Raw genomic sequence first — 14,856 nt, 5'->3', positions numbered from 1 at the left:
TCAAAGTAAATTATATCAAAAATTCAAGTTTTAATCTCAAATTCGCATTTACCCTACCCATTTTCTTGGACTACAATGAGTGAATCAATGGATTATTTGTAATTTGTTGGCTATATCCGATTGAACTGTCAACGAATCGTAATTAAAGCATCACACAAGCATGACGTATTTCAATCACTCGATTTATCGCATTCTAAATTCAACCTTAGTGACCGAACAGTTTCAATTAAGGAAAATTAATAAGGAAAATAGTTGTCGATATTATTGAGCCGTTACATCCAAATCGAGACGAGGTCTCCGTTGGGCCTCGACGAAGGGTTATTTAGCGTTTACAAGCTGCTTCAATCGAAGAGACTTTGAAAAATAAACAATTCGATTGAATGTATTTACAAAAAAGTTACATGCATGCTCTCCCATGTAACATAATATAGTAGGACTTTTTAACGAATTTTAAACGCGACTTATTCACTACATTATTTAACCTGACGTTTCGAACACTCGCTGTAAAGCGAGCGTTGTCGCAGGAAGAGAGGGAGATGTCTCGTCTTCTTTAATTTCTGAAAGCGCATTGTCAAAAATCCGGGTGTACCTTGAAACCCCAACTAATATATAGCTGGGATGTATCCATGTAGCCATAGCCAAGAAATTCATATAAAATATCGTATTACGAAATATCTCTCCGAAGTCTCAACGATTTAACTGACATAACAATTCATTGCTAGACCAGTTATAAATTAACTATTTTCAAGCTCTGGAATTTTAATAATCTTTTTTACCCTTCAACAATAATAGTCATTTCCAATTTCGATGTCTTAAAACAGGGTATAATAATAATTTAATTTAATTGAATATTCATTTCATTTATTCGATTATATAGACTCGAGATTTAAGCGCAATGAAAAATAATGTCCATAATCAACCTACTCTCACATGTCGAGAAAGTGGAGGAAGCACCTAACAACTTGTAAAACTTAATTATGTAAAAATCCTTGGACGAATCCGAGCGAACGCTCATCGTAACCACTACATAATACCCACTGAATATAACTAATTACATTATTATTAGCTCACAAGTCGTCGCTAAGTCCCTCGTAACACTCCTTAATTCGATTTGGTGTATTTTCAGTTGCGTAGACCGAAATAGCAATACGGAATTGGAAGTATCGAAAGTGCCGACTTATGAATGAATTACGTGTATGTCCGTCACACGTGTGAGGACGACATCCGATATTCAATGTGCTATAACTGAATTGGATTCTCTATTTATTTATAATGGGCAATAAATGTCGACGCTTACGATTAGATTACCTATTATTCTAATATGCCGAGCTTATCACAGTAGTAGCAGAACCTACTGCGATCAGCAGTTTGACCTCGGCCATGATTACTAAGCGTAAACATCTAAAAGCACACAAAGCACGTACATAATCTTAGCATCAAGTATGTCAAGCAAAGGCTCGTGTTAATCCACATGTTTTGATCGTAATTTAATTTATAGTTTTAAGAATTTCTCGTAATAAGTCACTGATATTTACGAGTTCAAATTCAAACTCAATCATTTTATTAGACGTATTATAGAAGCACTTTTGAATCGTCATTACATAGTTTTAACATATACAACGGTTCGGAAAGCAGTTTCTACAGATAAGAAAAGAGCCGGCAAGAAACTCTGCAATTGTTCTTTCAAAATAATATTTGTATTCCGTATAAAATAATATTTGTATTCCGTATAAAATAATAGTTCGCACATAAAAATATGGTGTCATTGCATATTGTAGACGCAGGCTCCTGAAAAACAGTTTATACTATCTCGGGAGCCTGAAGTCACTTCAAATTTGTACATCGATTATATTCAAATGAATAAATGATTCATAAAATTTATAAATCTTCCTCCTGGGTCGCTTAACATCACATGACAGCAGAGAAATCTATCCTTTCCAGTTGTAACACAGTACCCGGCTCAATCCGCGAGCGTGCCGTACCCGGCGGCGTACCCCGCGGGTGCCCCGTACCCGACCGGCTCGTACCCTGCTGGCACGGGCGGTACGGGCGCACCGTACCCTACTGGCGGGGCCCCGTACCCAACTGGTGGGGCCCCATACCCTACAGGCGGGGCTCCTTACCCCGCTAGTGGGGCGGCGTACCCTACTGGCGGAGCCCCTTACCCTACCGGCGGAGCCCCGTACCCTACTGGTGGAGCCCCATACCCGACTGGCGGGGCGCCCTTCGCACAACCCAGTGCACCTGAAGCTAGTGGTACGTATCAATTTATTATTCCTTTTCCAAGATATAATATGACTTCTTTTGTATAGAGCATGATTTTATGTTTAAAACCGTCATTAAAACAATTTTTTGCAGCCCGTGATATCGTTTAACAATATTTATTATGAAAATCGCGTGTTACACAAATAGTAAATAAGATTGACATGTAACCGTTTGACTGCCAAACATAGCGAAATATACTCTGATAATTTCTTAGTTCTTTCAAAATACATCTATTTAGGTGATTACGATAGTAAGAGGCTAGGATGACGTCACGTGATGACGTCATGCAATATAAGAAATATAATCTCGTTAGCGACTGGCGAGCGGAGCCAGTCGGTGAAACAGTGTGGGGTTTTACATATTATCTCGTTTGTTGAGCTTTCCTTGTGTATATATATATATATAGTTGCATATTATAATTTTATAATTTAATTAATGAATATAGAATACACATTCATAATAAATGATATGTATATATTACATTTTTGTATACTTCCTTTGAAATTTGATCGATAAAGTTTAAGTCATTTTTTTTATTTTCCTTTTATTGCGAGCTTATTAAATTAATATTTAAATTCAAACAAAAATCTACTATATTTTCAATGCATTGCTATAGTAAATTATAAAGATAATATAGACAGGACTAATTAGATTGTGTTAAATTTTCTGTAAATATATATAATATATGTGGTGACTAATACTGTGTCCACACACCAGCTTTCATTGGTATAGCGGCGCCAGGTTGGCATCCTCAAGGTGGGTCCAAGTAGTTAGCTTATACACAGCTGCATTATATTGTAGTATGCAGTATTGTACTCATGTAACATACGATATAAATGCAACAATTATTATAAGATTATATATTTTAATTATTCAATTTAATATAATTTTTTATATTATTTAGTCTTGTAGTCTTGTGGTGATTTTATATATATTTGCATTGGCGGTTTTTATAGTGATCTTTACATATGCTGTGACATATCAAATATTAAAATATAATTTAATTTATTAGGAATAATTGCAGAAAGGAAGAAGTGCACTTATAATACTTGAATTGACTAACACAATTATCTACATATATGTGTATGACTCGCTATTATAGATAATAATTGAATCTCTATTTCCCTTGATCACGCCTACACGCGTGAACGGCTGGACCGATTTCAAAAATTCTTTCACCATTAGAAAGCTGCAATGACACTGTATACAATGTACAACGGGTGAAACCGTATATGTACAACGGGTGAAACCGGGGCGAGCATCTAGTAAAGTAAATAAAAGCGAAATCTAGTAGACTCCCGCTGTATCAGCCCTACAACAGCTGATAGCAAACAAATATTGACCTAGCGATAGCACGACCAAGTGTATATCCTTGTGCTAATAACAGTGTGTTGAATGATACTCACAACAGAGGAGCAGCCGGATAGGTTGTAGATAGCGGAGGCTTACATTATAACAAAAAAATGATTATTTTACTAATAATAGACGAACTAATATGGATAGTGGAGGATTACGTTACAACAAAAAATAGATATTTCAAAACATTTCTATGTTTGATAATTGATACCAATAAATACGGAAAAAAAAATGTTGCGCTGGTTGTCATTACATGCTATGTTAGCGGATAGTGTATATAGCTATATACACGATAGCTGACTTTTATCCTACTAATATTATAAACGCGTAAGCTTGTTAGTATGGATGAATGTTCGTTACTCTTTCACGCAAAATCTATTAAGCCGATAGCAATGAAATTTGGCACGTAGATAGCCGGACAAGTGGAATAACACATAGGCAACTTTTATCCCGATATTCCTACGGGATACAGACTTACGCCGGTGAAACTAGTAGGCGCAGCTAGTTTTGACTATATTTTACAATAATTATTATAGCAAGCCTTTTGCTAACTGTCCGCTTCCATTATAGCATTGTAGTAGTGGCTGACGTACCTTGTGGTCACAATCATTTTAGACACACATACAGACATAGATTTTAAGATTTAATTGTTACTAACAACATGAGTATCTGTAACTTGTATAAATCAATGAAATTAATAATAAAAAATAATGGTTTTTACAGCGCTACCGCCGTCTTACGACCAGGCAGTGGGTAAACAGACGAACATATACACGGGCACACACTAGTTCAGTGAACCATGTGATATTCGCGTACCTCTACGAACTGCCGAATGCGTCTATAAACTGAAGCTGGCCCGCACTTGAATTCACGTATTTGTGTGATAGATGTCGAATTTATTTTGGATGATTCTCACAATAGAGGTTACGTTATTTTTTTTTAACTATTGTGATATTGTTATTTGTATATGTATGTATAAAATGTGTCGTACACATTTCTTCTTGAGATTTGGAATGTTTTTTTTTTTTTCGCGCATTGAGCCAGCTTCAGTTTGTAACATTGTATTTTTTGAATATTTGTAAGATATTATGTAGGCATTTAACAAGTAAGTTTAATTACTGTGAAATTTTAACACGATGTAATTATAAAAATGTTGTTTAAATATGGTTGAACTTATAAAGCAGCGAAATTAAATGTTATGTATTAAGTAATCGGTAATTTCGTATTATATTACTAACACACGCAGGTTCGGACGTCTTCTGTGATTACAATTTAATTTCGTTGTTTTACACATGTCGCCGTGAGATTGTAAAAATCGTTTGTTTATAATCTAATTCGCGTGATTGAAAACTGTCAGATATTTGTTGATTGTAATTATATTTTTTAATGTAATCGTTATATACGTATTTGCAATTACAACGCATTATTTTATGTTATATTATATAGTATAAACGTACATTAGATGATATATAGTGAAACCGTTAATATGTGAAATGGCAATCGAAGGACCGCACCTCGCGCGCTGCTTGGTGGGACGGATACAAACGATCAATAGGTCTGATGTCGAAAGTTTAGTTCCCAAACTTCCTATATCTGTATGGTTTTTAAAATGAACCGAACCTAACTTTACCCATCGTATCCGTTCATCCTAACAGTCGGTCGTCCGTCGGTTCATACGCTATCGGTTACAGTTCGACAGTTTATAATCTGACGGTGTTTACAATTTTACGGTGACGTACATATATCTGAATAAATACTTTATTTCCAATGATACAGGTACATGCTTTGTCCAGCCGTTTATATATTTACAAGAAATATACCCTCCTATAAAACATCGACTTAAATACTTGTACCATAATAGTTATATATTCTCATAAATAAATCATATGCTGTTGTAAATTCATTATATAATTTAAGTATAAATAAATAATTTATTGTTTTTTCCTGCATTTGAACGTTAAATAACTTAAAGACAGTTATAATACGAAAGAAGTAAATATTACGTAAACTATACAAATACTTAGTAATACAAATAGATAATGCGTAGAATATGCGATATACAGATTATACATAACTTTATTGATGTCATCTTTTTACCTCCATTTTTAGAACGTATCGCTCTATTTCGAAAAAAAAAAATAGCTCAATCTGTCGATTTTATCTTCCGTAGTTGCGATGATAACTTTATATAGAAGCTGCAACGCGATTGACCACGTGTCAGCAGGCATTTTTTGGTAGAAATTGCAGAACTGTCGACTTAAGAAATGTTACGTTTGGAACTAAAATGAATATTATTTTGTGTGCTAACGTTTGGTTTGATTTCGTTTCGTTACAGGATGTTTTCTCTCTTTTTAGCTACGTGTAGATATTCAGTGTATCGACACGTTGACGAGTTGCCGAGCAAAATGATAGATTTACATTAATTATACATTAATATCAGCAGTACCTTCGCAGTAATTGTACTTTGATTAATTATACTGGGTTCTCTATTGCATACAGAATACTAACAATTCTCCTAATTCCAGATCTTTTTATTAGCCATAATACGTAATTAAATATTTGTCTAAATAAAACTTAGGGCTTTTTGTTTGCATTTGTAACGATATCATTTAATGGCCCGTGCTGTTGCCTAGCAACGCGTTGTTATCAGCTATGAAACAATGGTAATTCGTAGACAGTTCATTGATATTTAAAACTGTCATGTGTTGAAGATGTCTGTCATCTAAAATGTAGGTATCTAAAACTAGCTAGGAAATTACGAAGAAATGGTTTCAATTCAATGAGGGGGCGTCCATAAATTACGTAAGGTGTTTAAGGGAGGGAGGGGGTCAAGTAAAATCTTTCCAAATCTCCCTTGGGGGAGAGGGGGGGTTTCAATAAATATCACGAATATTTTTTAACAGAAAACCGTGAAAATAAAGTTTAGTTAAAGTAAAAAAAAAATTCTAGAAAAATTGACATATGTCAAAACTTGATATATTATATATTAGTATTCGTTATTTATCCTTTTAAATCTCACGGACGGATGATTTTTTCTTTTCCTTTCTTAAATCCAATGGGTTCATAGTCAAAATATATTTTAAAAAATCTCACGTGAGATTTGGGGAGGGGGGGAGAGAGTTAAGGAAAATCTCACCAGGGTGGGCGGGGGGTTCAAAAAATCCTGAAAAATGTCTCACGTAATTTATGGACGCTCCCTGATGAATAAGTTTCAGACAAGTACCATACTTATCTTCATGTTTTATTTAAAATAGTTGAAAGTATTATTATAGTACAGTTCTATACAAATGAGTTATTTTATTGTTAGCAAGCAATTCGCTCCAAAATGGTCTAATTTAACGGGAAGATCTATGTTAGACGCGCTGAGAAAAGATTCAGAACTGAAGTTGTTAAATAACAAAGACTGATTCTATTGATTTATTCCTTTGCAAATTATTATTTGATTTATTAAATATACAGGGTTGTTGAGAAGACAAAGGTATACTTAGTTGGAAGTTTTTTTTAAGTCACCGGCTAGTTTATTTTTCCTGTATATTTAATATTAAAATAAATAAAATAATGAATATAACATTTGAAACTATAGATTGTTACATGTACCAACGCCTACTGCAATACTCTCATAGAAAAGACAATCTTATAGAAAAATATATATTGAATATTGTATAATTGTATAAGAACTCTCCTATACATAAGATTCTGTTAATTAGTTACTAATTTTCAACAATTTTTGTAAAATATATAAATAAATGAACAAACGATTTGTTTTATTTTCCTAATATTACTGACTTCTTTATATAATCTGATAGAAATAATCGAGGGATTAGAATTACTTATTAATTTTATAGCATTTAAATCCTATAATAGTACTAGCTACTACGGTTTGGCAAAATGACGCGGGTTCGAATCCCGCCTCGAGATCAAATGACTTCTTTAATAAATTCTCAGAGGGACTAGATATTAAATAGATAGGAATATAATAGGGTAGCTGGGTCTATCCTTGCTATCTGAAGAAGCATTCACAGTACTATCAACTTATCTCTGAAATCAAGTACCACACCACAGAAATCCGGTGTGAAATAGTATCCTGTTACAGTTTTCGTTCGGTGAGTGGGAGAGCCGGTGGTGGTATTTTCCTCATCCTACCCAGTCCATTACTTCTTTCAAGCCTTAACTTATCCTTCTCCCTTTAAAGCGGGCAGCGCATACGCAAAAGATACCTGTGAATGGTCATGGGCGGTGATGGTCGCTTACCATCGGGCGAACCACCATCTTTCGTTAAATATGTTGTGTTGTAACTGGCAGATAAAAAATCTATTGTAAATAAAATGAACCTTCTATTGACTCTCTCTTCCACGCTCTTCTTTATAAGTATTAATTTAGCAAAGAAGTTCGATTAAACAAAGTTTTGCCCATAAATATAATAGAAAATAGAAAAATAATTACAAAAACAGTTCAGCCCTACGCGACATCCGTTGGACTTGTCTCTGTCTCGCTAGTGACATGTTTGCACTTTGCCAAAATAAGATTATGGGTCAAACAATTTATATCCCCATGAATCACAGTAATGTCCTTTGTCTTTGTTACTCGTAGCGAAACTAGAGAGAGACGGCTATAGAGCAATATTATTTGACATAATAATATGCGGTAGCTGGGGGTTCCGTAAGATTTATATCAAGTTACTCAAAGTAAAAATAGGTTGTAGGTATAATATTGATGGAATTATCATTAGGTGTTAGAAACTATGTATTCTAATAATGATTGTTGTATAATGTACATGTACGATAATCGATCTGTTATCTCACAAAAGTATTTTTCATAATATTTAATAAAATATGTATAAAATGGTGTGCATACTACAACATACCCTTAATATTATACTACATAAGGAGTCATTACACTAATATCGCAAAGGATTCCTAATGAGGCAGTTTAGCAAAGCTTCGCATGCGCACGGGCGGGCGGGCGGCGACAGCATGACGCCTTTCGCGACACATACAATAGGGCTGCTGATTAATACTATTTGCATAGCTATAACATTTTGTCAGTCTCCTTTGACTAACGAAACACTAGCTTAATACATGGCAAGAAATAAGCCACCACAGAAATATGATAACGACTGATGTCCGAAAGACATTGCATTTGTTTTAGTATCTCCAAGTCCAATCTAATTATCCTCAGCAGAGACATAGTTCGATAAGTAACTATTATTTAGTGACGTGATGACTACATAGAGGGTCTTCCGTCTCGTCAATACTAAAAAATAAAATCTATGTAAAGTGCTAATGATAACACGACAGCCCTGTGATGGGTTACTCTGTCTAGCATGCAATTATAAGTAAGTCATTATTCTCTGTTTGGCACCAGATTTAATAAGGTACGTCTTGTATTTAGGTGCTTATTAGGACTAATTGATGATTTTTTAGAATTTTATTTATCCGCAATGTGTAGGCATATTTAAGAATATTTAAGAATAAAAATAAAATAAATTTGACTTTAAATTACAGAGCTAAAAGATATTACGTGACTCGATGCTTTCTTGATGATTGCATTTTGGCAAGAAGTGTTATAAATTGAATGTGAAATTGATTAATCTAACAAAACTGGTAACTAAATTCATCCTTCGCAAATTCCAGTAAGCATGCTGCACTTACAGCTACAATATGATCGTGAACAAAACACGTTAAAGTTACCAAGCTGTTAAAGTTTTCTTTGACCGAAATCAAGCCATGACTCCCAGATTGATTAGAGCTTCCAGCCCCCAGCTAGAGCAATAAGCCTTGACTTTGATCTCTGTATTCACCCCTAAGCGTGTCACGAGGCGCCGGAGTGTCGCCGCCACTTGTTGCCATGTCTCGGCGATCCTTCGCCACTACGCACCGTACGCGTATTCCAGCTACCGACCAGCCCCCACTAAACACCCCCTCGAGTAAGGACGACAGGACACTGTGTCGTTCTGTGACCCTGTTGGAGACGAAAATCTTGGCCGAGCTCAAAGAATTCTCAGTCACTTATCATTATTTAAATCATATCACACGGATGTTTGATTGTGCGAATCGGGTGCAACTTTCACAGTTTTAAATCTTTTAAAATTCATTAGTTGTAGTAATTATATATACAGATTATTGAATAAATGAATAAGTAGAAGTGATTATTCTTTTAATACCGATGAGTGATTACTTTGTAATTCATAGCGTATGTTTTATTAGTGACATCAAAATGGGATTGTGTTTTTGTTCGTAACGAATATTTTAAACAGTTGAGATGGTGGTAAGATGTAGAATTCCGAACAAAACCGTATTATTAGATTTGCAGGCGTAAAAGTGGTGAGTACTTACTTAATTTTGTTAATTAATTCAGTTGATTTAAATGAAAAGAACCTGAATGTTTGAAATAATGATCAATATTATTTATTGTTTTATGAATAATTTGTAAATAAAGTATGTAACTCTAGTCAAAACCAACTAACGACTTTAAAAGATCTTATCAGAATTACAGAAACTAATAGATTTTTGCTATGCCAAAACGAATGTAAAAATGCACCATATTCTTTAATAAAGCGGTGCTTTATAAAACATAATTAAGTTGAAGTTAATTCAACGTCAATAATTGAAATTTTCATAAATTCATACATTCTCCATAAACCTTGTAATATAATGATGCGCTCTATATGGCAAAGCATTCAGACAATAGTGAAGGCAATACGAAGGCAATATGAAATTGGGAAGTCCAAGAACCAAAAGTTCAGACACATTCGGTCAGCGTGCTGTATCATATCGTAAACCCACAGGAGGTCAGACTCCCTGCGGTGAGGACAAGTAATAATTATGATGATACGTAGATAGCTATACTGCTCTGCTTAGTTTGTGAAGGAAGGCCTTCCACAAATTAAACTTCAACACGTTTCAATTATCAAAGCAATGAATACAACCACAAATTTTAGCAAGTATGACGTGCTTTTATATAGACTACGCATGTTTCATTGTTTCTCTTTTACAGTGAAATGAAGCGATAATTGACGTGATTTTTTAAGTGAAAATAGTTGAAGGGAGAGATTTACATAGGCTACTTTAAATCTCTTTCTAACCCCCACTTCACTTGAGTGGGAATGGAAGTTTGTATGGTGCATCCATAACAAAAAAATCCTGCATCGTTCTTTTTCTTTGAAATTTTTCCCAAACCCCTTAAAGTGGGGGTGAAATCGCATGTTCACTCATGTTTTTTTCCCCAGTTTTCAAGATGAGAAGCTAAAAAGTTAAAACAATATAGTTACAAAAAATAATAACAATAACAAAAAAAAAACAGCAAAAAATTGGTATACAGAACCTTTGTTACCAACGAAAAATATGTTGTTTTTAATATCGCCCCCGCCCCTGTATTAGTCAATAGGGGGTGAAAATATATTTTAGAATTTTCGCAAAATAACTACAGACTCTATAACAAAACAAAAATGATATAATGAAAACAAACTAAATTGTCTTCTATGTTCTAAATCAGGAAAGGGAAATCGCGTTATTCTGAATTTAAGGCGAGAGCAGATGCGCGCGTAAGCTAGTTCCCTAATGTTTTTATCAATATAAGATTAACTCCGTAAATTTTAGGGAAATGAAGAATATTAAGTTCCCCTTCCACTAAATAAGCGATGGGTGTGCGCAACGCGGTGAAGCCGCCGTCACACACGGCGTACTTCGTGGCGATGGCCGGCATCCTGGGGCTGCTGCTGCTGCTGTGCTGCTACTTCCTCTACTTCTGTATCAAACGTGTTAAAGGTACTTAAAGTTTCACCCATGACTTCGCTCGTTTGAAAATGAAAAACATTTATTTAACAACCAAATGATTGTGTACATTTGGGTGCACACTGTACGTTTTACTTGGCTACAAATCGAGGCAAAGTTTATCGGAATACATTCCGACCGATATTCTTAATGCTACAGCAAGTGTTGCATGTTGTGTTGGTTACGACAAATGTATACTCAATAGAAACGATTTAAACTGTAAAAATGTAAATGTCTTCAGAGCTATCGCGGCACGGTCTGCCGGAGCCGGTGCAGTCGGTCCGGCCGCCGCCGCCGGAGACCGTCCCCTACCCCGTACAACCCGGTATGTTGAGATGTCGTATGCGTACTTTCAGAATACTGAACTATTGGTATATTCAGCTTGGAGAAAACTTTATTCTTATATACTTGTTTTTCTTCTCTATTTAAATTAAAATTGCATACTTAGTTTCACGCAATATGTTTTCCTAGTTTGGTTACATCTATAAAGTAACGTTTTTAACAATTATTTTGTTTGAAGATAATTAGTTACAAGGGCCTTAAAATAACATTGCCAGTGGTGCGAGCGAGTGCGTCAGCCATGGCGCGTCTCTGCCAGTCTCCACGGGGTCCGCTCTCGCCTCGCTCGCCCCGCTCGCCGCACACGCCGCGCTCGCCGTTGTCGCCGCACGCGCTGCGATCACCCGCTAGGGAACCTTACGGTAATCAACTTTATTAATGAAGTAAATTCCTTGACTTCATTTAGATCTTCATTTAGATGACACTTACATCTTCGCCGAAAGAAGAACGTCTCATTTTAATGTTGTTTTATCCAAGAAAATGTCACTGGTACAATTTGCCATGCGATACTGCGGTGTAGGGAACAACAATGATCACGATGTGAGGATACCACATTCAAGAAAACAACGAACCACCTGAAACACTACTAGTGTTGATAGTGTGGTGAAAATGGGCGGTGGTAACCCTTAACATCGAGTGGCCCATCTGCCTCTTTGATCTGCCATAAGAATCAAACGACCAGTGTACAAAATCGTGCTAGTTTTGATCAAGTATAATAAAAACTTTTCAATTCCAGTCCACGCTCGCGCGAACTCCCTGATCCCGCACACGCAGCACACGAGCACGGTGCACCCGCACCGCAGCCGCACGCTGCCGCCGCCCACCATCATCCCACAGCGGGCTCAGTCCCCAACATCCCTAGCTATTAAGAAGCACAACAGCCCAGCTCCAAAATCCCCAGCCCCTCAGCGAAAGCGGCAAGATGAAGTGGTCAGAAGGCCCCAGGATCGTAGATCTGTAGTGAACGATATTGCGAAAAAGCATCTGTCTGCGCCGCCGGAAATAGTAGTCGGTGATTCTCAGTAGCTTTTAATATACTAGATGGACCAAAGAAAACTAGCCCTGTTATATAAAAAAAAAAAAGTGAAGTCCCGTGTCCCCTAGTGGGGTATGGGGCAGATGATGTACATCTGTTTCACGGACAAGTAGGCGATCAACCTTCTGTGTCCTGCCAGACCGAGACATTTTTTTTTGTGCGTCCCCACCGGGAATTGAACCCTGGACCCCTCGGTTCTACGCTCACGCGTTAACCACTGTACCAAGGAGGTGGTCGATTATATAGGTCCTCATTATATCAAAGGCAAATTACTTTTATAGAAATGAAACTTCGCAGGACTTAACCCCAGGTGTTGCATAACACGCCGCAGGCATATTGTCAAATCCTTTACCATTTTACTAGAGATTTATCTTAGATTGTCAATCGACACTTAAAGTGTTTTTAGTGACATAGCCTCGGGGCAAATACATTACAAGAAATCTAGGTAGGTATGAAAGAAATTGCGATATTAAAGCTTTGGAAATATACATACAATAATTGTAAAGTCATTCAAATCATCAAGTGATTAAATATAATAATAATGTTGAATAATAAATAATTGAAACTTATAAATAACGAATATATAACTGTCATTCAGGAATGTTCACTTGTACATAATTATTTTTAAGTGAGAGTCGCATGCTCAGCGACGAACTTTTTCCAAACTTAGTAATGTTCTATCTTTATTTATCACTTAAAATTATTGTTTTAATAAAGATTGATATTTTAGAAGTACATTAAATTATACTAAATTTCTAAAAATTCCTAATGTTTAATTATTTTAATAGTCATTAAGGCTGCGTCGATTGAAATTAATTATTTGTCATGCCTTGTTTATCGCTAAACAACGAAATATAAGAATATGTTATGTGCGTAATATAAGAATAAATAATCATTCTTATTTGATAGAGTTTATTATTAGAGATCGTGGTCAAGCGCCTCTCTATTGTTCATAAATATGAAGATTTATATAGTTGTAAATAGTCTAAAACAACTTTTTAATTAATGCCAAAGAATTGTGCCAAATGCAATCATGCTACATTTATACAGATGTTCATTTCTAAATACGTAGCTCCTACGTAGGTACCTTCACTCGAAACATAACAAATAACTTCATATTCTACATACATAATTTTTTGATAGAACATTTTTTGTACGCTGAAAGAACTTTCTAAAAGTTTAATAAGATATATAAATGTATAATAATTATAGATATATAATGTAAAGGAATTGCTATATAACTGTTATAAATTATATTATTACATATATCGAGCGTTGTCTCATATCCTGTAAGTAAAGGCTGCATTTCTTATCGCTTTTACTGTTATACACTTTGTCTTGTTACCGTTTATAATAAAAGCTTCACATTTTTAATAACAGTTGCTTTATTTTCCTTGTCGTGTTAAGATTTTACCTGATTACCTATTGATTGTAAGTTTATAAAAAATAGCGTTGACGAGATTTGAACAAAATTGCAAAAAATAGGTATTGATTTCACTTAGGTAACGTCTGCTGCTTTCATCTACACGCCACGTGATGGCGTCGCGTCCATACCCTTAGTTAAACATCTCTTTCAATTAAATTTTCCGAGGTTTATAATCAATATTATTATTAGCATTTCGCTTACATCGTATGTTTTTCTTGTGTCTTGTTAATATAACCATATGACAGTTGCAGCTCTGCAACCGAACGCATTTGAAAGTTTTCATGGTAGTGGATAGTAGCAAGAAACCGTTTTTTTATTTTTTCTCTCAATGTTGATTGATTGTATATATGTTTGTGTAAACTTCGTAACGGCCGGACTCATTCTTAATAGAATTTTATTGGAAAATAGAAAGTGTTGCAATAAAAATACAAGAAAAAAAATAAAATATGTATTTATAAGCGAATTATATGTAATAATTCTGTTGGAACAGTAACAATGAAAATTTCAACCTTTCTAGTGTAACATATAAAATAGATTTGTGTTAATATTTAACAGTATCAACATTATTTTCCCATATATAGACGTTAAACACAATATCAAAATACTGTTATTTCACAAATTCAGCAAAATTAGAAAGATCTATTTAACTCTGCTCTCCCAAA

At 35.1% G+C, this 14,856-nt stretch overlaps 1 protein-coding gene across 4 annotated transcripts in view; it reads left to right on the top strand.

Moving 5' to 3' along the window:
• Positions 1 to 6,027, top strand: part of LOC119836641 (MAPK-interacting and spindle-stabilizing protein-like) — a 14,088-nt gene extending 8,061 nt beyond the window's left edge. For 2 of the 4 annotated variants that reach the window (XM_038362028.1, XM_038362026.1), the window contains exon 5: positions 4,345 to 6,027. In XM_038362028.1, the coding sequence (XP_038217956.1) occupies positions 4,345 to 4,409 (65 nt within the window). In that variant the 3' untranslated portion in view covers positions 4,410 to 6,027. Of the gene's footprint in view, positions 1 to 1,941; positions 2,257 to 2,982; positions 3,022 to 4,344 lie in introns of all 4 variants that reach the window. The other 2 variants (XM_038362025.1, XM_038362027.1) reach the window with 2 other exon arrangements.
• Positions 6,028 to 14,856: the final 8,829 nt, after the last annotated feature.

The sequence above is a fragment of the Zerene cesonia genome, chromosome 25, assembly GCF_012273895.1.
Source record: "Zerene cesonia ecotype Mississippi chromosome 25, Zerene_cesonia_1.1, whole genome shotgun sequence".
Taxonomy (NCBI): Eukaryota; Metazoa; Arthropoda; class Insecta; order Lepidoptera; family Pieridae; genus Zerene; species Zerene cesonia.
Note: the sequence above shows the minus strand (reverse complement) of the source record. Positions and strands in the feature narration are given on the sequence as shown.